General features: G+C 54.0%; 1 protein-coding gene and 1 long non-coding RNA gene across 4 annotated transcripts in view; one reads left to right on the top strand and one right to left on the bottom strand.

Annotated features, from left to right (window-relative positions):
• Window positions 1-894: 894 nt before the first annotated feature.
• Window positions 895-10,118, bottom strand: LOC148660386 (uncharacterized). Of its 2 annotated transcripts, none has more exons than XR_015939386.1 (2): window positions 9,820-10,118; window positions 895-1,714 (listed from the first exon to the last, which is right to left on the bottom strand). It is a non-coding gene; the product is annotated as an uncharacterized LOC148660386 (long non-coding RNA). The 2 variants fall into 2 exon arrangements; XR_015939385.1 differs by lacking the exon at window positions 9,820-10,118 and adding an exon at window positions 2,365-3,196.
• A 4,035-nt stretch (window positions 10,119-14,153) lies between these two features.
• The window catches only part of slc7a8b (solute carrier family 7 member 8b), a 29,072-nt gene continuing 19,202 nt past the window's right edge, over window positions 14,154-24,023 (top strand). For both annotated transcript variants that reach the window (XR_015939383.1, XM_088634306.1), the window contains exons 1-3: window positions 14,154-15,863; window positions 17,231-17,435; window positions 17,868-18,019. Coding sequence is in view for 1 of the 2 variants with exons in the window: in XM_088634306.1 (XP_088490432.1) it covers window positions 15,713-15,863; window positions 17,231-17,435; window positions 17,868-18,019 (508 nt within the window). In the remaining variant the exon portion in view is untranslated. The remainder of the gene's footprint in view (window positions 15,864-17,230; window positions 17,436-17,867; window positions 18,020-24,023) is intronic.

Raw genomic sequence — 24,023 nt, 5'->3', positions numbered from 1 at the left:
TGTGTGTGAGGGTCAGCATCAGGGTGTGTGTGAGGGTCAGTGTTGTGTGTGTGTTGGTCAGCGTCAGGGTGTGTGAGGGTCAGGGTGTGTGTGAGGGTCAGGGTGTGAGGGTCAGTGTTGTGTGTGTGTGAGGGTCAGGGTGTGTGTGAGGGTCAGCATCAGGGTGTGTGAGGGTCATTGTGTGAGGGTGTGTGTGAGGGTCAGTGTTGTGTGTGTGAGGGTCAGCATCAGGGTGTGTGAGGGTCATTGTGTGAGGGTGTGTGTGAGGGTCAGTGTTGTGTGTGTGAGGGTCAGCATCAGGGTGTGTGAGGGTCATTGTGTGAGGGTGTGTGTTGGTCAGCGTCAGGGTGTGTGTGAGGGTCAGGGTGTGTGTGAGGGTCAGTGTTGTGTGTGTGAGGGTCAGTGTTGTGTGTGAGGGTCAGCATCAGGATGTGAGGGTCAGTGTTGTGTGTGAGGGTCAGTGTCTCATGTTATGAGACTGAATTGACAGCTCTGTGAGCAGTGATGGACGTTACTGGCAGGGGCGGATTTCTTAAAAGCAGTTGGACGTGTCTGATGGACAGAAGGGTGTCTCTCAGCTCAGCCGCAGACAGACAGCGAGACCCTGGCCTGCAGTTCACAGATCCCGCCAGCAGAGGGAGACAGACAGCGAGAGCCTGGCCTGCAGTTCACAGATCCCGCCAGCAGAGGGAGCCAGACAGCGAGAGCCTGGCCTGCAGTTCACAGATCCCGCCAGCAGAGGGAGACAGACAGCGTGAGCCTGGCCTGCAGTTCACAGATCCCGCCAGCAGAGGGAGCCAGACAGCGAGAGCCTGGCCTGCAGTTCACAGATCCCGCCAGCAGAGGGAGACAGACAGCGAGAGCCTGGCCTGCAGTTCACAGATCCCGCCAGCAGAGGGAGCCAACGCAGCTTTTTATTACAGTAATGAGCTTGATTTTACATACAGCAGCAAGATTAAACGTGGCTTCTTCGCTTTACAGTAAGAAAAAAGCACACAAGGAGAAGAGAGAGCAGGACGTAGACAGGCACAATGAGGGTCTGGAATACGGTAGGAAAGAAAGGAGCAGACACAGAGCTAGTTCTATAAAAGCCCTTCTGGAAAAGCAGGTTTAGAGAAGCCAACTGACTCTCTGATATCCTTGGGGAGCGAACTCCAGAGCTCTGGGGCGCAGCAGGAGAAGACACTGTCACCCCCAGAGTGTAGGCAGGCTTGAGGGACGGACAGGACGCTGGAATTTGACTCTCAAAGTCTTTTTTTTTTCACTTTTGTGCTTGAAACAAGGGATCTCACTCCTGGTCCTTGGTAGTAGGTTTCCAGTCCTCTGTTCTGTGTGGGTTTTGAAATACTGTTCCGGCTGTGAAGTGCTGGGATCCATCACGAACGAGGGACTGAGCTCTGAATCAGCCAGCACAGGGCACACAGGATGAAGCTCTGTGTGTGAGATAACGTGCGTCAGGTGGGGGGTGTTTGACACCAAGGACTGAGAGCAGAGACAAGTCCTAACAAGACTAATGAGGAGGAGTAGAGCACAACTGGATTTAAATCTGATAACTTGAGGGTCTTCTTTACACAGAGGGTGGTGGGGGTGGGGAACAAGCTGCCCAGCCATGTTGTTGATACCCTGGCTTCTCTCCAGACACAGCTGGGTGAGACCCTCCAGTCAGGACAGGAGGCTCTTCTTTACACAGAGGGTGGTGGGGGTGTGGACACACCTGGATGAGAGACACATACTGACTCAGATACACAAATAGTTCTAAATACAGTGGCCCAGATACACACACTTGCTCACGCTGACTAGTACACACACACACTGACTGGGATACACACACACAATCCCTCCATTGGGGCCCTCTTTTCTGATCGCCCTATCATCTCATATCGCCGACCACCTAATCTGCGTAACCTCCTTGTTCACAGCTCCCTTGACCGCCCTCAACAACCATCCACACCAGGCACTTTCCCTTGCAGCAGAGCTCGCTGTATCACCTGCAAGTACTCAGCCACCACCACACTCATTCAAGGCCCCTCAGGACAACTCCGGATCACCCAGATGGCATCCTGTACCTCCAGCAACCTTATTTACTGTGTCTCTTGCGGTAAGTGCCCAGCCATCTACACTGGAGAAACAGGAAGGAGACTCGGAGACCGCTTCAGAGAACACGTCAGGGCTGTGAAGATTAAAGATTAAAGATTAAAGATTAAAGATTAAAGATTAAAGATCTCTCCAAGCCCATTGTTTCTCATTTCACCTCTGGCGGCCACGACCACTCTAATCACACCTCTTGATTGGCTTCTCTTTCTGTCCCCTGCTCCCGCCTCTCACTCCTCCTCCCTCTCAACCTTTGTTCTCCTGCTACTTTACCTTTGCCTGCTGCCCTGTCTCTCTCACACCTGAAGAAGGCTCCACGGCCGAAACGTTGTGTTCTCTTTCTTCTTTTTTTCAGCAGGGAATAAACCTGTTACTTGTTCCTTTGCAGCCTACGCCTGGTGACGCAGCTGCCCACCTGAACTACTACACACACACACACTGACTAGTACACAGACACACTGACTGGGACACACACACACTGACTAGTACACAGACACACTGGCTGGGATACACACACACGCTGACTAGTACACACACACACACGCTGACTGGGACACATACACACACTGACTAGTACACATATACACACACACACACTGACTAGTACACACACACACTGACTGGGATACACACACACGCTGACTGGGACACATACACACTGACTAGGATACACACACACACGCTGACTAGTACACAGACACACTGGCTGGGACACACACACACACGCTGACTAGTACACATATACACACACACACGCTGACTAGTACACACACACACTGACTGGGATACACACACACGCTGACTGGGACACATACACACTGACTAGGACACACACACACACTGACTGGGACACACACACACGCTGACTAGTACACACACACACTGACTGGGATACACACACACACGCTGACTAGTACACACACACACTGACTGGGACACACACACGCTGACTGGGACACATACACACACTGACTAGTACACATACACAGTGACTAGGACACACACACACACACACACACCCTGACTAGCACACAGACACACTGAGTGGGATCTGGGATACACACACTCAGACACACTTGTGAAACCGTGTTGCTCTTATGGAAAGGGAAGTTAAAGACCTCAGAGACGTCACAGACGCACAGCCCAGTGCACGTGCAACACTCTGTCTCTCCCTCCCCCTCTCTCTTCCTCTCCTTCTCCCCCCGTCTCTGTCTCTCTCTCTCCCCCCGTCTCTCTCTCTCTCCCCCAGTCAATTTTCAATTCAATTCAATTCAAGGTGCTTTATTAGCATGACCGATGGGTACAATCAGTGTTGCCAAAGCAAATAAAAATAATAAAATTAACATAGAACAAAACAAAAAATAGAAGTAAAATAAAATCTACAGACATGTTACAGACATTTACAACAAAGACATATTATATAATATTGACATACTGTAGGCAGCTGGAGCATTATTGGGAGACGGACTCCCTGTTCCTCAGGCTGTGACAGGAGATCACATACTGGGCTGCCAGATCAACTGAGTTCCCTCCTCCCTCTCCCAGTAGGATTGGGACCTGTTGTGGTTTTGGCAGGTGTGGGAACTCTGGGATTAGATTTCTGAATTTCGGGAAGAATGTTTCTCTAGTCCCAGAGTATCTGTCACAGTGCAGTAGGAAGTGCACCTCTGTCTCTATTTCTCCCTGCTGGCAGTGGGAGCACAGCCTGTCCTCTCTGGGCAGCCAGGTCTGCCTGTGTCGCCCAGTTTCTATGGCCAGGTTGTGGTCACTGAGCCTGTACTTCGTCAGGGTCTGTTTCTGTTTGTTATTTTTTATTTTGGTCAAATATTCAGCTAGTGTGTATTGTCTGTTTAAGGTTCTGTAGCATTCCAGTTTATGTTGTGTTTGTGTGTGTGTGTCCCAGTGTGTGAGATATTGCTGTTTGATCTGTGCTGTGATGTGGTTGAGTCTGGGTTGTGGTGCTCTAGCAGTGCTGTCCTGAGGCTGGTTAGTGTTGGTGTGGCTCAGGTCGGTGAGCCTCAGGACCAGCTGGCTCAGGGGGCTCTGTTTTGGGCTCAGCTCTTGGCTCAGCAGGGCTTTGTGGTGGTAGGAATTTTGGTCGCTGTTTTTTAGGTGTAGCCAATACTTTAATATTCTTTTCTGTATGTTTATCAATAGTGGGTACTGGCCTAATTCGGCCCTGCACCCGTTGTTAGGAGTTTTTCTCTGCACACGGAGGATGATTCTACAGATCTCCATGTGCAGAGTTTCTGTGGGGTGTTTGTCCCATTGGGTGTAATCCTGGTCTGTGAGGGGACCCCAAACTTCACTGCCGTATAGGGCAATGGGTTGGATTACACTTTCAAATATTTGGAGCCAGATTCTTGTTGGTGGGTTGATGTTGAAGAGCCTCCTTCTTATTGCGTAGAAAGCCCTGAGTGCCTTCTCCCTCAGTGCCTTCACTGCCAGGTCAAAACTCCCGGAGGAGCTGATGGTGAGACCGAGATATGTGTAGCTGGATGTGTGCTCCAATGTGTTGTTGTTCAGTGTGAATTTGTACCTGTTTCCCTGAGGTCTGGCTTTCTTCTGGAAAACCATAACTCTGGTCTTGTCCAGATTGACTGTCAGTGCCCAGGTCTGACAGTACTGCTCCAGCAGTGCCAGGTTCTGCTGCAGCCCCTGTTCTGTGGGCGACAGCAGGACCAGGTCATCTGCGTAGAGCAGGAACTTGATTTCTGTGTCGTGTAGTGTAAGACCAGGAGCTGCAGACTGCTCCAACATTCCTGCTAATTCATTGATATAGATATTGAACAGTGTTGGGCTCAGGCTGCAGCCCTGTCTCACCCCGCGGCCTTGGGTGAAGAATTTAGTCCTTTTGTTTCCAATTTTCACTGCACATTTGCTCTCTGAATACATTGATTTAATGATGTCGTACACTTTGCCCCCTATGCCACTTTGGAGTAGTTTATAAAACAATCTCTCATGCCAAATCGAGTCAAATGCTTTTTTGAAATCGACAAAGCAGGCAAAAATTTTTTTTCCTTTGTGTTTTTGTTGGACGTGTTTGTCTATCAGTGTGTGTAGGGTGTAAATGTGATCAGATGTGCAGTCTCTCTCTCTCCCCCAGTCTCTCTCTCTCTCCCAGTGTCTCTCTCTCCCCCCAGTCAATTCAATTCAAGGTGCTTTATTAGCATGACCGATGGGTACAATCAGTGTTGCCAAAGCAAAGAAAAATAATAAAATTAACATAGAACAAAACAAAAAATAGAAGTAAAATAAAATCTACAGACATGTTACAGACATTTACAACAAAGACATATTATAAAATATTGACATATACTGTAGGCGGCTGGAGCATTATTGGGAGACGGACTCACTGTTCCTCAGGCTGTGACAGGAGATCACATACTGGGCTGCCAGATCAACTGAGTTCCCTCCTCCCTCTCCCAGAGGATTGGGACCTTGTGATTCTGGCAGGTGTGGGAACTCTGGGATTAGATTTCTGAGTTTAGGGAAGAATGTTTCTCTAATCCCAGAGTATCTGTCACAGTGCAGTAGGAAGTGCACCTCTGTCTCTATTTCTCCCTGCTGGCAGTGGGAGCACAGCCTGTCCTCTCTGGGCAGCCAGGTCTGCCTGTGTCGCCCAGTTTCTATGGCCAGGTTGTGGTCACTGAGCCTGTACTTCGTCAGGGTCTGTTATTTTTTATTTTGGTCAAATATTCAGCTAGTGTGTATTGTCTGTTTAAGGTTCTGTAGCATTCCAGTTTATGTTGTGTTTGTGTGTGTGTGTCCCAGTGTGTGAGATATTGCTGTTTGATCTGTGCTGTGATGTGGTTGAGTCTGGGTTGTGGTGCTCTAGCAGTGCTGTCCTGAGGCTGGTTAGTGTCGGTGTGGCTCAGGTCGGTGAGCCTCAGGACCAGCTGGCTCAGGGGGCTCTGTTTTGGGCTCAGCTCTTGGCTCAGCAGGGCTTTGTGGTGGTAGGAATTTTGGTCACTGTTTTTTAGGTGTAGCCAATACTTTAATATTCTTTTCTGTATGTTTATCAATAGTGGGTACTGGCCTAATTCGGCCCTGCACCCGTTGTTAGGAGTTTTTCTTTGCACACGGAGGATGATTCTACAGATCTCCATGTGCAGAGTTTCTGTGGGGTGTTTGTCCCATTGAGTGTAATCCTGGTCTGTGAGGGGACCCCACACTTCACTGCCGTATAGGGCAATGGGTTGGATTACACTTTCAAATATTTGGAGCCAGATTCTTGTTGGTGGGTTGATGTTGAAGAGCCTCCTTCTTATTGCGTAGAAAGCCCTGAGTGCCTTCTCCCTCAGTGCCTTCACTGCCAGGTCAAAACTCCCGGAAGAGCTGATGGTGAGACCGAGATATGTGTAGCTGGATGTGTGCTCCAATGTGTTGTTGTTCAGTGTGAATTTGTACCTGTTTCCCTGAGGTCTGGCTTTCTTCTGGAAAACCATAACTCTGGTCTTGTCCAGATTGACTGTCAGTGCCCAGGTCTGACAGTACTGCTCCAGCAGTGCCAGGTTCTGCTGCAGCCCCTGTTCTGTGGGCGACAGCAGGACCAGGTCATCTGCGTAGAGCAGGAACTTGATTTCTGTGTCATGTAGTGTAAGACCAGGAGCTGCAGACTGCTCCAACATTCCTGCTAATTCATTGATATAGATATTGAACAGTGTTGGGCTCAGGCTGCAGCCCTGTCTCACCCCACGGCCTTGGGTGAAGAATTTAGTCCTTTTGTTTCCAATTTTCACTGCACATTTGCTCTCTGAATACATTGATTTAATTATGTCGTACACTTTGCCCCCTATGCCACTTTGGAGTAGTTTATAAAACAATCTCTCATGCCAAATCGAGTCAAATGCTTTTTTGAAATCGACAAAGCAGGCAAAAATTTTTCCTTTGTGTTTTTGGTGGACGTGTTTGTCTATCAGTGTGTGTAGGGTGTAAATGTGATCAGATGTGCGGTGATCTGGTAAGAAGCCAATCTGACTCTTGCTCAGGACATTGTGTTCGGTAAGGAAGGCCAGTATTCGTGTGTTCAGGATACTGCAGAATACCTTCCCCAGGTTACTGTTCACACAGATGCCCCGGTAGTTGTTGGGATCGAGTCTATCTCCACTCTTATAGATGGGCGTGATCAGTCCTTGGTTCCAGGCCTCGGGGAAACATCCGGCTGTCATGATGAGATTGAGGAGTTTGAGCAGGGCTTGTTGCAACTTTGGGCTGCTGTGTCTCAGCATCTCATTTATGACTCCATCATGGCCACAGGCTTTGCATGGTCTGAGGGCCTGGAGTTTGTCCAGTAGCTCCTGCTCAGTGATTGGGGAGTCTAAGGGGTTTTGGTTGTCTTTGATAGCCAATTCCAAAATTTTGAGTTTTTCATAAATGGTGTTTTGGTCTGATTGATTTGTATTTGGGAGCTTTTCATAGAGATTTTCAAAGTATGTTTGCCAGATTGTTCCATTTTGGATGGCCAATTCTTCTGGTTTTGATTTGTTTAAGTTGTTCCACTTCTCCCAGAAACAGTTCTGATTTAGTGACTCCTCAATTTCTGCAAGTTGTTTGTCTATGTATGTGTTTCTTTTCTTTTTCAGCGTGTGTTTGTAAAGTTTTACCATGTCACAGTACCTGAGTCGCAGATCTGTCTCTCTCTCTCCCCCAGTGTCTCTCTCTCTCCCCCAGTGTCTCTCTCTCTCCCTCCCAGTGTCTCTCTCTCTCCCCCAGTGTCTCTCTCTCTCCCCCAGTGTCTCTCTCTCTCCCCCAGTCTCTCTCTCCCCCCCCCCAGTATCTCTCTCTCTCTCTCCCCCAGTGTCTCTCCTTCTCCCTCCCAGTCTCTCTCTCTCTCTCTCCCCCAGTGTCTCTCAGTGTCTACAGGGGTGAAGGCAGGTCTGTGTCCTCTTGCCCAGGAGACAGTCAGCAGACTCCCAGCTGTGCGATTCTGCTGACTGCTGGCCCTGAGCACCGCGTCAGCCTGCTGACTCCAGAGATCGGCGCAGGAGAGGGAAAGCCACAGGCCGGGGGAGGAAGGGAGGGGTGGGAAGGAGCAGACAGGACTGGATCGAGCCAGATCTCCAGAGCACACAGGAGGAAAACAGTGGGGAGGGGGCGATCAGAGCACAGCGCAGCACAGACAGCTGTTTCAGAATGACAGCTCCGCACACACACTGCTGTCCTGCAGCCCTGCACGGCCTTCACAGGGGCTCTGATCCAGTCTACACAGAGCACCTGAGAAACACAGACACACACAGAGCACCTGAGAAACACAGACACACACAGAGCACCTGAGAAACACAGACACACACACAGAGCACCTGAGAAACACAGACACACACACACAGAGCACCTGAGAAACACAGACACACACACAGAGCACCTGAGAAACACACACTGAGGAGTGTGAACAGTACACACACACACACAGAGCACCTGAGAAACACAGACACACACACAGAGCACCTGAGAAACACAGACACACACACAGAGCACCTGAGAAACACAGACACACACACAGAGCACCTGAGAAACACAGACACACACACACAGAGCACCTGAGAAACACAGACACACACACAGAGCATCTGAGAAACAGACACTGAGGAGTGTGAACAGCACACACACACACAGAGCACCTGAGAAACACAGACACACACACAGAGCACCTGAGAAACACAGACACACACACAGAGCACCTGAGAAACACAGACACACACACAGAGCACCTGAGAAACAGACACTGAGGAGTGTGAACAGCACACACACACACAGAGCACCTGAGAAACACAGACACACACACAGAGCACCTGAGAAACAGACCCTGAGGAGTGTGAACAGCACACACACACAGAGCACCTGAGAAACACAGACACACACACACAGAGCACCTGAGAAACACAGACACACACACAGAGCACCTGAGAAACAGACACTGAAGAGTGTGAACAGCACACACACACACAGAGCACCTGAGAAACACAGACACACACACACAGAGCACCTGAGAAACAGACACTGAGGAGTGTGAACAGTACACACACACACAGAGCACCTGAGAAACACAGACACACACACAGAGCACCTGAGAAACACAGACACACACACAGAGCACCTGAGAAACAGACACTGAGGAGTGTGAACAGCACACACACACACAGAGCACCTGAGAAACACAGACACACACACACAGAGCACCTGAGAAACAGACCCTGAGGAGTGTGAACATTACACACACACACAGAGCACCTGAGAAACACAGACACACACACACAGAGCACCTGAGAAACACAGACACACACACACAGAGCACCTGAGAAACAGACCCTGAGGAGTGTGAACAGTACACACACACACAGAGCACCTGAGAAACACACACACACACACAGAGCACCTGAGAAACAGACACTGAAGAGTGTGAACAGCACACACACACACACACAGAGCACCTGAGAAACACAGACACACACACACAGAGCACCTGAGAAACAGACACTGAAGAGTGTGAACAGCACACACACACACAGAGCACTATGTCAGAAACACACAGACCCTGAGCAGGTTGCACAATACAGTACACACTAAGTCAGCCAGAACTGAAAGACAGACACACAGTCAGGTCACTGCGCCTCTGAACATGCTGTTCCACACAGGATCTGAAAGAGCCCTGGACTGTTGTAAACACTTCTCTCCGGTTACACTGTGTGAACACACCCTCTCCCCTCTCTGTCCCCAAGTATCACTCACGAGCACTCGCTGACTCCAGCCCTCTCTCCTCCCTCGTTCTCCCTCTCTCCACGATTTCTCACTCACTAACACACACACACTGCCAGCCAGAGCTCTCTCTCTCTCTCCTCTCTCCTCTCTCCTCTCTCCTCTCTCCAGGATTTCTCACTCACTAACACACACACTGCCAGCCAGAGCTCTCTCTCTCTCTCCTCTCTCTCTCTCCTCTCTCCAGGATTTCTCACTCACTAACACACACACTGCCAGCCAGAGCTCTCTCTCTCCTCTCTCCTCTTTCCTCTCACTCTCTCCTCTCTCCTCTCTCCTCTCTCCTCTCTCCTCTCTCTCTCCTCTCTCCAGGATTTCTCACTCACTAACACACACACTGCCAGCCAGAGCTCTCTCTCTCCTCTCTCCTCTCTCCTCTCTCCTCTCTCCTCTCTCCCTGTTCCTCAATTTCTCAGGCCGTCCCCTCTCAGCCCTCCTGCTGAGTCTCGGGACTGGTGACACAGCGCTGTTTACACTGGAGTGCAGCCCGCAGGCCGTGTCTCCCAGACACAGGACAGCACACCCTGGCCAGCAGCAGGACCCCGAGGGCCTGACACTGAGCTCAGCCCTGTTTCACAAAGCCACATCTAGGTACCAGCGCCGAAGAAGAACAGGGGGCACCCGTTGGACACAGATGAAGTATTTTACCCTTGAAAGTCGTGAAAAAGGAGCATCCGTGACAATAAATATTGATGAACAGGATCTGTCACTTCCAAATTATAGCACATCGCAACTTGCAGATTCCTTTGTGAAAGGAATTGCAGAAATAAATATGAAACTAAGAAAGAACGGAAGACACAGGGAGGTGCGATCAGTCAGGCGGCTGGTCGTCAGGTGTGTGTTAACCAGCCTGGGCTCTGAGACACTCCTGTCGCTGTGGCTGAGAGAGACACTGCGCTCCAGATGCCCCATTCCATGGAATACAGGAGAAACCGCAAGGAAAACCCCCTGTTTTAATGCCAACTGCGTGCAGTACAATCGCTGACCAGTCTTTCGTTCGGCCGGGCAGTGCTGGTTTTCAGCCAGGTGTCCCACATGGCTTGTGAACAACTGCAGGAAAGTGTGGACTTTGTTAACTTCGACTAAAACACCTCCAGTAGTCTCTGTGTCCAGCCTGACAATGCGTCGTGTCTACTGTTCACTGGTTACAGACTCACACCCAGTTAAATACAAATTATTGTGCATAAAGCCAACCACCTTGAGATGACTTATCCCTCTCTTCTCTTCTTGAGCTGCAGAAACATTACGCACTCGATTATGGTTGGGCAGTTCCATGAGGATAACCCCCAGCGGCATCACAAAGAGCCCATTAAAACTACGATGTGTTGCCCATTGAGGGGCCTGCTGGTGGGGAGTCGCCCAGTTTGCCTTCACCCTGGGTTGGCCATGGAGTTGAACCATTAGGTGTCTCAGGCATTGTTGAAGCGCTCTGCTTCCTACACAGGTGCAGGGGTTCCTTTCTCTCCTCCAATCAGGGATCACTCTGTCAGTGAGAGACACCCTGCTCCTCCAATCAGGGATCACTCTGTCAGTGACAGAGACACACTGCTCCTCCAATCAGGGCTCACTCTGTCAGTGAGACACCCTGCTCCTCCAATCAGGGATCACTCTGTCAGTGAGAGACACCCTGCTCCTCCAATCAGGGCTCACTCTGTCAGTGAGACACCCTGCTCCTCCAATCAGGGCTCACTCTGTCAGTGAGAGACACCCTGCTCCTCCAATCAGGGATCACTCTGTCAGTGAGAGACACTGCTCCTCCAATCAGGGCTCACTCTGTCACTGAGAGACACCCTGCTCCTCCAATCAGGGCTCACTCTGTCAGTGAGAGACACTGCTCCTCCAATCAGGGCTCACTCTGTCAGTGAGACACACTGCTCCTCCAATCAGGGATCACTCTGTCAGTGAGAAACACTGCTCCTCCAATCAGGGCTCACTCTGTCAGTGAGACACACTGCTCCTCCAATCAGGGATCACTCTGTCAGTGAGACACACTGATCCTCCAATCAGGGCTCACTCTGTCAGTGAGAGACACTGCTCCTCCAATCAGGGATCACTCTGTCAGTGAGAAACACTGCTCCTCCAATCAGGGCTCACTCTGTCAGTGAGACACACTGCTCCTCCAATCAGGGCTCACTCTGTCAGTGAGACACACTGCTCCTCCAATCAGGGCTCACTCTGTCAGTGAGACACACTGCTCCTCCAATCAGGGATCACTCTGTCAGTGAGAAACACTGTTCCTCCAATCAGGGCTCACTCTGTCAGTGAGACACCCTGCTCCTCCAATCAGGGCTCACTCTGTCAGTGAGACACACTGCTCCTCCAATCAGGGCTCACTCTGTCAGTGAGAGACACTGCTCCTCCAATCAGGGATCACTCTGTCAGTGAGAAACACTGCTCCTCCAATCAGGGCTCACTCTGTCAGTGAGACACACTGCTCCTCCAATCAGGGATCACTCTGTCAGTGAGACACACTGATCCTCCAATCAGGGCTCACTCTGTCAGTGAGAGACACTGCTCCTCCAATCAGGGATCACTCTGTCAGTGAGACACACTGCTCCTCCAATCAGGGATCACTCTGTCAGTGAGACACACTGCTCCTCCAATCAGGGCTCACTCTGTCAGTGAGACACACTGCTCCTCCAATCAGGGATCACTCTGTCAGTGAGAGACACCCTGCTCCTCCAATCAGGGCTCACTCTGTCAGTGAGAGACACTGCTCCTCCAATCAGGGCTCACTCTGTCAGTGAGACACCCTGCTCCTCCAATCAGGGCTCACTCTGTCAGTGAGAGACACTGCTCCTCCAATCAGGGATCACTCTGTCAGAGAGAACCGAGGCCCCACAGTGAGTACGGAGAGCCCTCAGACCTGTGTCAGCACTGTGCACTAATGTGTGACCTTTATCTCTCCTGCCCATCAGGGTGAAAAGGGCGATCCCCAGATCTCCACTGAGCAGCTACTCATTAACCAGCAGAGGTTCCTCAGAGCTGTGATTTCCACTGCCTGCACTTTCTTATCTCAGCCTGAGACAGGCCTGCTGCTGACAGTGCAGAGTGTATCAGTCAGTCAGTGTGTGTGTGTGTATCTCTGACAGTGTGTATCGCTCACTCGGTGTGTGTTTATCTCTGACTGTGTATCGCTCACTTAGTGTGTGTGTATCTCTGACTGTGTATCGCTCACTTAGTGTGTGTGTGTATCTCTGACAGTGTGTATCGCTCACTCAGTGTGTGTTTATCTCTGACAGTGTGTATCGCTCACTTAGTGTGTGTTTATCTCTGACTGTGTATCACTCACTTAGTGTGTGTTTATCTCTGACTGTGTATCGCTCACTTAGTGTGTGTGTGTATCTCTGACAGTGTGTATCGCTCACTCAGTGTGTGTGTATCTCTGACAGTGTGTATCGCTCACTCAGTGTGTGTGTGTATCTCTGACAGAGAGTATAGCTCACTTAGTGTGTGTATCTCTGACAGTGTGTATCGCTCACTCGGTGTGTTTATCTCTGACTGTGTATCGCTCACTCAGTGCGTGTGTGTATCTCTGACAGTGTGTATCGCTCACTCGGTGTGTTTATCTCTGACTGTGTATCGCTCACTCAGTGTGTGTGTATCTCTGACAGTGTGTATCGCTCACTCGGTGTGTGTTTATCTCTGACTGTGTATCGCTCACTCAGTGCGTGTGTGTATCTCTGACAGTGTGTATCGCTCACTCAGTGTGTGTGTATCTCTGACAGTGTGTATCGCTCACTCAGTGTGTGTGTATCTCTGACAGTGTGTATCGCTCACTCGGTGTGTGTTTATCTCTGACAGTGTGTATCGCTCACTCAGTGTGTGTGTATCTCTGACAGTGTGTATCGCTCACTCAGTGTGTGTGTATCTCTGACAGAGAGTATAGCTCACTTAGTGTGTGTATCTCTGACAGTGTGTATCGCTCACTTGGTGTGTGTTTATCTCTGACTGTGTATCGCTCACTCAGTGTGTGTGTATCTCTGACAGTGTGTATCGCTCACTCAGTGTGTGTGTATCTCTGACAGTGTGTATCGCTCACTCAGTGTGTATCTCTGACAGTGTGTATCGCTCTCAGCGATACACACTGTCAGAGATACAAACACACACTGAGTGTGTACGGTAGGTGTGTGTTGGTGTCTGTGTGTTTCAGAGTTTGTTTGTGTGTGTACGGTGTGTGTTGGTGTCTGTGTGTTTCAGTCAGTGTGTGTGTGTGGTTTTCACACTGCCAGGACGCTATCGGGGTGATAAGGAGGAATGTCTGACTCAGGAACAATCGTTGCCCGCAGTGTAAACTCCAGAGCCGGAGCAGCAGACTGATTCCCTGCTACAGCCTTCTCTCAAGACCCGACTCCCAGACTCCCAGTCCTGCTGGACGGGTCTCCGGCTCTCCGGCTCTCCGCACCGCGCACAAGCCCGTCCTGCTCCGTGTTGCGGCGATCGGGTGCTCGCCCTGCCCCTGCTCACTCGCGGAGAGAGACGGAAAGCACCCTTTCTCCGCCGCGGGCAGCGGGGACCTGTTTCTCAAGCGGGGGGAGGAGACAGGGGCTCTTAGCCAGCGGAGGGGAGGAGAGGGGAGGAGTCTGGGGGTGCAGATTGTTGACATCTCTGTACCTCAGTCGCTGCCCGGGACCTGACGGCTACGAGGCGAACTTTTACATCCAGGATCATATTCCCGGTCAGTAATAATAATAACAGCAACTAAAAAACAGGGTGTCATTACGACCGGTCTGGTCTGGCCCGGCCGCGCGGCGCGGATGAGAGGCTCTTAAAATAGCCCAGCTGTCGAGCCGCAGACTCGCCGTGATCGGTCGCCCGGGTCGGTAGACCCCCCCCCCGTGATCCCGCACACCGGCCAGCGGCACCCCCGCGTCTCCGCTCCCGGACGCCACTCGCACACGTCTTGCGACCGGAAGCGGGCGTGGAGTGGAGTGGGAAGACGAGAGGCACGAAAACAAGTACCTTCCGATCGCGAAGAGACCAGACCAGACCAGACTTCGGAGAGCGCTGACCTGATTTCCATCCCCCCCTTCTCCACCACTATCTGCGGGGACCCCCCCAGCCCCACAACCCCCCCATCACCACCACTGAGCCGGGCCCGAGCGAGGAGGGGGAGGGGCACAGCACCGCTGTGTCACGGGATCGCGGGGCTCGAATCCCGCGTCCCCTCGCCCGGACTGTGGACCGGGCCGTGTGGAGCAGCGCCGAGACGAGGCAAGACGAGACGATCTCTCCCCCGGCCGCCAGGGGGGTGACGGGGAGCCCTATATTCAGGCAAACTCCTGCCAGCAGCCTGCAGTCTCGGGTGTCATCCGCAGCCTCTCTTATTAGTGTTACTGAAACACACACAGACAGAGCGGGCGAGCTGCTGGCCGGCAGGTGTGTGTGTGTGAGGGAGTTTACCGTTAGAGAGCGGCTGCGGGCGAAGAAGCTGTTCTCTCTGTTGTTGTTTTTTCTCTTACCCGCGATCTTTCAACTTTGGGGAGATTATCCCGCGCCTGATAAAACAACAGAACAAAAAAAAAAAACAACAAGAAAACAAAAGACCCGATCAAACAGCCGGTGCAGAAGCCGGGGGTGAGAGCGGGGTATCGGCTCCGCAGAGCCAGGACGTGCGAGGGGCTGTTCGCCTCCGGGCGCTTGCGGGCTGGGGATCGACCCGGTCCGACCCGGGTTCTGAATTCTGGTCCAGTTCGGCATGTGCTGCTACTGCTGCTGCCGGCGGTGACAGAGACGGAGACGGAGACCGAATCGGCGAGAGGAAGAGACGCCGATTGAGCGCAGCGCCACCGCCACCGAGAGCGACACCGACAGCCCCGGGACCGGTTCCGGGACAGACCCGGCGGGCCGGCGAGAGACGCGCGGCATGGCGGAGGGGGCCAGGCAGCGGGGCGGCGCGGCGGCGGCGGCGGCTGCCGGGGAACAGGCGCCGCCGGCCGGGCTGGCGAGTGCGGGAGACACCGGCGTGGCGCTGAAGAAGGAGATCGGCCTGGTGAGCGCCTGCGGGATCATCGTGGGTAAGCGACCCGCCGGGATCAGGGGCAGGGGCTACAATCACAGCGGCACCGACACCTGCAGCAGCCCCGTGTGCTTGAACCCGCAGCTGTCGCCCGGTGTCCGCGCTCACACACGAACCGGATTCGGCTCTCGACAGGGCTGACCGAGCCCTGAAGCGTCCGGTGCCCGCGCTGGCCGGTGAAACGGGTTAAGCCCGGGTCGACGGCCCCGTGTTGTTTGAAGCCGGTGTGCGGAGGGGGCTGCTGCCGAGCTCGCAGGCGAGGCGGATGAAGCGCTCGGCCGGATTAACCCTTCAGCGCGGGCACCGGACGGGGAGACCCGGGGGTGTCTGCTCCGCTTCCCCGGGCCGGGCCGGGCTGGGCCGAGCCGACAGCGGCGCCGAGGGTTTGACAGAACCGAGTGTGTGTGTGTGTGAGTGAGCGAGCGTGCTTGCGGCCGTCCTCAGCCCAGTCAGTCCCGGAACCCGGAACAGACGAACTGTCTCTCGGCGGGGGGCGATTGCAAAACGACAGCAATAACATCAGGAGAGAGCGGCTTTGTGCGTGTGAGTGTGTGCCTGTGTGTGCTCGTGGCTTTGTCTGTGTGCCTGTGTGTGCTCGTGGCTTTGTCCGTGTGAGTGTGAGTGTGCTTCGGCTTTGTGTGTGTGTGTGAGAGTGTGTGCTTGCGGCTTTGTGTGTTTCACTGTGCTTGCAGCTGTGTCTGGTGTATGAGTGCGTGTTTCACTGTGTGCTTGCGGCTGTGTCTGGTGTGAGTGTGTGTGTCTGGTGTATGAGTGTGTGTTTCACTGGGTGCTTGTGGCTTTGTCTGTGTCTGGTGTGAGTGTGTGTGTCTGGTGTATGAGTGTGTTTCACTGTGTGCTTGTGGCTTTGTCTGTGTCTGGTGTGTGTGTGTCTGCTGTGCGTGTCTGTCCCTCTGCTCTGTGAAGGACAGGTGTCCTGTCCAGGGTGTGTCCTGTCTTGCCCCTGTTGCTTGCTGGGATAGACTCCAGCTCCCCCATGACCCTGTACTGGATAAAGGACACTGTGACGTTTAGAGGCCAAGACAGGTCACAGATAAGAGGAGGCCGTTTTGGCCACTGGCACAACCTCTCTAGCCAGGGTATCGCCTAGTTCCCCACCCCCACCTCCCTCTGTGTACAGAAGAGCCTCCGGTCCTGACTGGAGGAGCTCACCCAGCTGTGTCTGGAGAGAAGCCAGGGTATCGGCTTCAACAACATGGCTGGGCAGCTTGTTCCCCACCCCCGCCACTCTCTGTGTAAAATCCGTCTACTCTACGTAGCATCCAGAGAAAGTGAGACCTGCTGCTGAGCTGGCAGGACAGGTAAATTCTCTTCCGGAGCCTGATCGGAGTTCCCTCTCCCCCTCAGGCAACATCATCGGCTCCGGGATCTTCGTGAGCCCGAAGGGGGTGCTGGAGAACGCGGGCTCCGTGGGCCTGGCGCTGGTGGTGTGGATCGTGACGGGCCTCATCACGGCCGTGGGCGCCCTCTGCTACGCGGAGCTGGGCGTCACCATCCCCAAATCTGGGGGGGATTACTCCTACGTCAAGGACATCTTCGGGGGACTGGCTGGGTGAGTGAGGCCCTCGAGATAAGAGCCTGATATAGAGACGCTCCAGTACATCCACACTGGAGGGTCCTTGGACTAGACTGTAAACAGGCGCCGTCCTTCAGATGAGACGTGAAACGGAGGTCCTGCCTCTCTGTGGTCAGTCAAGACCCCAGGGTGTCTCTCAGAAAGAGGAGGGGTGTGACCCCAGTGTCCTGGACAGACTCCCCCTGGTCTTTACCAGTCATGGCCTCCTGATCACCCCCCTCTCTGAACTGGCCTCATCACTCTGCTCTCCTCCCCACTGAGAGCTGGAGCATCATCACACTGGGGGGGTGGAGGGGGTCCCCAGTACTGGACAGCACTGGGAGAGGGGTGGAGGGTCCAGAAAGGCGCTAGAGAGGTGTCAGGAATTTTAAAGGATTCCTGTTTATGAGCCGCCTGTCTGTCCATCAGGTTCCTTCGTCTGTGGATCGCTGTGCTGGTGATCTACCCCACCAACCAGGCGGTTATTGCCCTCACCTTCTCCAACTACGTCCTGCAGCCCCTCTTCCCCACCTGCTTCCCACCGGAGACTGGGCTGCGTCTGCTCGCTGCTGTCTGCCTGCGTGAGTACAGGGATAATGGAAGCTTAATACACACCGCACTGGAGAGAGAGAGAGAGGGTTCATACACACCGCACTGGAGAGAGAGGGTTCATACACACCGCACTGGAGAGAGAGAGGGTTCATACACACCGCACTGGAGAGAGAGAGGGTTCATACACACCGCACTGGAGAGAGAGAGAGGGTTCATACACACCCCACTGGAGAGAGAGAGAGGGTTCATACACACCGCACTGGAGAGAGAGAGGGTTCATACACACCGCACTGGAGAGAGAGAGAGAGAGGGTTCATACACACCGCACTGGGGGAGAGAGAGAGGGTTCATACACACCCCACTGGGGGAGAGAGGGTTCATACACACCGCACTGGAGAGAGAGAGGGTTCATACACACCGCACTGGAGAGAGAGAGAGGGTTCATACACACCGCACTGGAGAGAGAGAGGGTTCATACACACCGCACTGGAGAGAGAGAGGGTTCATACACACCGCACTGGAGAGAGAGAGAGGGTTCATACACACCCCACTGGAGAGAGAGAGAGAGGGTTCATACACACCCCACTGGAGAGAGAGAGAGAGGGTTCATACACACCGCACTGGAGAGAGAGAGGGTTCATACACACCGCACTGGAGAGAGAGAGAGGGTTCATACACACCCCACTGGAGAGAGAGAGAGAGGGTTCATACACACCCCACTGGAGAGAGAGAGAGAGGGTTCATACACACCGCACTGGAGAGAGAGAGAGAGGGTTCATACACACCGCACTAGAGAGAGAGAGAGGGTTCATACACACCGCACTGGAGAGAGAGAGAGAGAGAGGGTTCATACACACCGCACTGGAGAGAGAGAGGGTTCATACACACCGCACTGGAGAGAGAGAGAGGGTTCATACACACCCCACTGGAGAGAGAGAGAGGGTTCATACACACCGCACTGGAGAGAGAGAGGGTTCATACACACCGCACTGGAGAGAGAGAGAGAGAGGGTTCATACACACCGCACTGGGGGAGAGAGAGAGGGTTCATACACACCCCACTGGGGGAGAGAGGGTTCATACACACCGCACTGGAGAGAGAGAGAGGGTTCATACACACCGCACTGGAGAGAGAGAGAGGGTTCATACACACCGCACTGGAGAGAGAGAGAGGGTTCATACACACTGCACTGGGGGAGAGAGAGGGTTCATACACACCCCACTGGGGGAGAGAGAGAGGGATCATACACACCGCACTGGGGGAGAGAGAGAGGGATCATACACACCGCACTGGAGAGAGAGAGAGGGTTCATACACACCGCACTGGAGAGAGAGAGAGGGTTCATACACACCGCACTGGAGAGAGAGAGAGGGTTCATACACACCGCACTGGAGAGAGAGAGAGGGTTCATACACACTGCACTGGAGAGAGAGAGAGAGGGTTCATACACACCGCACTGGAGAGAGAGAGAGAGGGTTCATACACACCGCACTAGAGAGAGAGAGAGGGTTCATACACACCGCACTGGAGAGAGAGAGAGAGAGAGGGTTCATACACACCGCACTGGAGAGAGAGAGGGTTCATACACACCGCACTGGAGAGAGAGAGAGGGTTCATACACACCCCACTGGAGAGAGAGAGAGAGGGTTCATACACACCCCACTGGAGAGAGAGAGAGAGGGTTCATACACACCGCACTGGAGAGAGAGAGAGAGGGTTCATACACACCGCACTAGAGAGAGAGAGAGGGTTCATACACACCGCACTGGAGAGAGAGAGAGAGAGAGGGTTCATACACACCGCACTGGAGAGAGAGAGGGTTCATACACACCGCACTGGAGAGAGAGAGAGGGTTCATACACACCCCACTGGAGAGAGAGAGAGGGTTCATACACACCGCACTGGAGAGAGAGAGGGTTCATACACACCGCACTGGAGAGAGAGAGAGAGAGGGTTCATACACACCGCACTGGGGGAGAGAGAGAGGGTTCATACACACCCCACTGGGGGAGAGAGGGTTCATACACACCGCACTGGAGAGAGAGAGAGGGTTCATACACACCGCACTGGAGAGAGAGAGAGGGTTCATACACACCGCACTGGAGAGAGAGAGAGGGTTCATACACACTGCACTGGGGGAGAGAGAGGGTTCATACACACCCCACTGGGGGAGAGAGAGAGGGATCATACACACCGCACTGGGGGAGAGAGAGAGGGATCATACACACCGCACTGGAGAGAGAGAGAGGGTTCATACACACCGCACTGGAGAGAGAGAGAGGGTTCATACACACCGCACTGGAGAGAGAGAGAGGGTTCATACACACCGCACTGGAGAGAGAGAGAGGGTTCATACACACTGCACTGGAGAGAGAGAGGGTTCATACACACCCCACTGGAGAGAGAGAGAGGGTTCATACACACTGCACTGGGGGAGAGAGAGGGTTCATACACACCCCACTGGGGGAGAGAGAGAGAGGGTTCATACACACCGCACTGGAGAGAGAGAGAGGGTTCATACACACCCCACTGGGGGAGAGAGAGAGGGTTCATACACACCGCACTGGGGGAGAGAGAGAGGGTTCATACACACCGCACTGGGAGAGAGAGAGAGGGTTCATACACACTGCACTGGAGAGAGAGAGGGTTCATACACACCCCACTGGAGAGAGAGAGAGGGTTCATACACACCGCACTGGAGAGAGAGAGAGAGGGTTCATACACACCGCACTGGAGAGAGAGAGGGTTCATACACACCGCACTGGAGAGAGAGAGGGTTCATACACACCGCACTGGAGAGAGAGAGGGTTCATACACACCCCACTGGAGAGAGAGAGAGAGGGTTCATACACACTGCACTGGGGGAGAGAGAGAGGGTTCATACACACCGCACTGGAGAGAGAGAGAGAGAGAGGGTTCATACACACCGCACTGGAGAGAGAGAGAGGGTTCATACACACCGCACTGGAGAGAGAGAGAGGGTTCATACACACCGCACTGGAGAGAGAGAGAGGGTTCATACACACCGCACTGGAGAGAGAGAGAGGGTTCATACACACCGCACTGGAGAGAGAGAGAGAGGGTTCATACACACCGCACTGGAGAGAGAGAGAGAGGGTTCATACACACCGCACTGGAGAGAGAGAGAGAGGGTTCATACACACCGCACTGGGGGAGAGAGAGAGGGTTCATACACACCGCACTGGGGGAGAGAGAGAGGGTTCATACACACCGCACTGGAGAGAGAGAGAGGGTTCATACACACCGCACTGGAGAGAGAGAGGGTTCATACACACCGCACTGGAGAGAGAGAGGGTTCATACACACCCCACTGGAGAGAGAGAGAGGGTTCATACACACCGCACTGGAGAGAGAGAGAGAGAGGGTTCATACACACCGCACTGGAGAGAGAGAGGGTTCATACACACTGCACTGGAGAGAGAGAGAGAGAGGGTTCATACACACCGCACTGGGGGGGAATGAGAGGGTTCATACTGGTGAACCATACTGGTTCATACAGACTGGTGTGTGACCTGCACAGTGCCCTGGGAGAGGGACACTCTCTGTTCTCTGAGGGGGGGGCTCACTCGGGCTGACTGGGCCTCAGAGCTGTTTTCACACACACAGCAGAAATACCGCGGGGCACGGCCCCTCCTCTTCCTCCACATCAGTCACCGCTGCAGACAGTCCTGGCTCTCCGCCTTCTCCCAGCTTTCCGGAGAGCTCGTGGGAACTGTCACGGCAGGAGACGGCAGGGATCACTCCGCGGGGCAGGGAGGACCGGATCTGGAGTGCCTGCTGTCTGGTCTGCAGGACTGTAGGAGGAAAAATGTAGAACGAAATACATCAAATCAAACAGGGTCTGCAGGTCTCGGCATTAACCCCCCTGTCTCTCTCCTGTCTCTCTGACTCTCTCCAGTCTGCAGGTCTCGGCATTAACCCCCCTGTCTCTCTCCTGTCTCTCTGACTCTCTCCAGTCTGCAGGTCTCGGCATTAACCCCCCTGTCTCTCTCCTGTCTCCCTGACTCTCTCCAGTCTGCAGGTCTCGGCATTAACCCCCCTGTCTCTCTGACTCTCTCCAGTCTGCAGGTGTCGGCATTAACCCCCCTGTCTCTCTGACTCTCTCCAGTCTGCAGGTCTCGGCATTAACCCCCCTGTCTCTCTGACTCTCTCCAGTCTGCAGGTCTCGGCATTAACCCCCCTGTCTCTCTGACTCTCTCCAGTCTGCAGGTCTCGGCATTAACCCCCCTGTCTCTCTGACTCTCTCCAGTCTGCAGGTCTCGGCATTAACCCCCCTGTCTCTCTGACTCTCTCCAGTCTGCAGGTGTCGGCATTAACCCCCCTGTCTCTCTGACTCTCTCCAGTCTGCAGGTGTCGGCATTAACCCCCCTGTCTCTCTGACTCTCTCCAGTCTGCGGGTGTCCGCATTAACCCCCCTGTCTCTCTGACTCTCTCCAGTCTGCGGGTGTCCGCATTAACCCCCCTGTCTCTCTGACTCTCTCCAGTCTGCAGGTCTCGGCATTAACCCCCCTGTCTCTCTGACTCTCTCCAGTCTGCAGGTCTCGGCATTAACCCCCCTGTCTCTCTGACTCTCTCCAGTCTGCAGGTCTCGGCATTAACCCCCCTGTCTCTCTGACTCTCTCCAGTCTGCAGGTGTCGGCATTAACCCCCCTGTCTCTCTGACTCTCTCCAGTCTGCAGGTGTCGGCATTAACCCCCCTGTCTCTCTGACTCTCTCCAGTCTGCAGGTGTCGGCATTAACCCCCCTGTCTCTCTGACTCTCTCCAGTCTGCGGGTGTCCGCATTAACCCCCCTGTCTCTCTGACTCTCTCCAGTCTGCAGGTGTCGGCATTAACCCCCCTGTCTCTCTGACTCTCTCCAGTCTGCAGGTGTCGGCATTAACCCCCCTGTCTCTCTCCTGTCTCTCTGACTCTCTCCAGTCTGCAGGTGTCGGCATTAACCCCCGTCTCTCGCGGTGGGCTGGTCTCCGTGTCTCGCGGTGGGCTGGTCCACACAGCGGGCTGGCGGTCTCTGTGTCTCGCGGTGTCACACAGCGGGCTGGCGGTCTCCGTGTCTCGCGGTGTCACACAGCGGCGGTCTCCGTGTCTCGCGGTGTCACACAGCGGGCTGGCGGTCTCCGTGTCTCGCGGTGTCACACAGCGGGCGGTCTCTGTGTCTCGCGGTGTCACACAGCGGGCGGTCTCCGTGTCTCGCGGTGTCACACAGCGGGCGGTCTCCGTGTCTCGCGGTGTCACACAGCTGGCGGTCTCCGTGTCTCGCGGTGTCACACAGCGGGCTGGCGGTCTCTGTGTCTCGCGGTGTCACACAGCGGGCTGGCGGTCTCTGTGTCTCGCGGTGTCACACAGCGGGCGGTCTCTGTGTCTCGCATTGTCACACAGCGGGCTGGCAGTCTCTGTGTCTCGCGGTGTCACACAGCGGGCGGTCTCCGTGTCTCGCGGTGTCACACAGCGGGCGGTCTCCGTGTCTCGCGGTGTCACACAGCGGGCTGGCAGTCTCTGTGTCTCGCGGTGTCACACAGCTGGCGGTCTCCGTGTCTCGCGGTGTCACACAGCGGGCGGTCTCCGTGTCTCGCGGTGTCACACAGCGGGCGGTCTCCGTGTCTCGCGGTGTCACACAGCGGGCGGTCTCCGTGTCTCGCGGTGTCACACAGCGGGAGGTCTCTGTGTCTCGCGGTGTCACACAGCGGGCGGTCTCTGTGTCTCGCGGTGTCACACAGCGGGCGGTCTCTGTGTCTCGCGGTGTCACACAGCGGGCGGTCTCCGTGTCTCGCGGTGTCACACAGCGGGCGGTCTCTGTGTCTCGCGGTGTCACACAGCGGGCTGGCGGTCTCTTAGTCTCGCGGTGTCACACAGCGGGCTGGCGGTCTCTGTGTCTCGCGGTGTCACACAGCGGGCGGTCTCCGTGTCTCGCGGTGTCACACAGCGGGCGGTCTCCGTGTCTCGCGGTGTCACACAGCGGGCGGTCTCCGTGTCTCGCGGTGTCACACAGAGGGCGGTCTCTGTGTCTCGCGGTG

This window comes from Lepisosteus platostomus, chromosome 6, assembly GCF_059453375.1.
Source record: "Lepisosteus platostomus isolate fLepPlt1 chromosome 6, fLepPlt1.hap1, whole genome shotgun sequence".
Taxonomy (NCBI): Eukaryota; Metazoa; Chordata; class Actinopteri; order Semionotiformes; family Lepisosteidae; genus Lepisosteus; species Lepisosteus platostomus.
The sequence above is the reverse complement of the archived record's forward strand: the minus strand, read 5'-3'. Positions and strand labels throughout refer to the sequence as shown.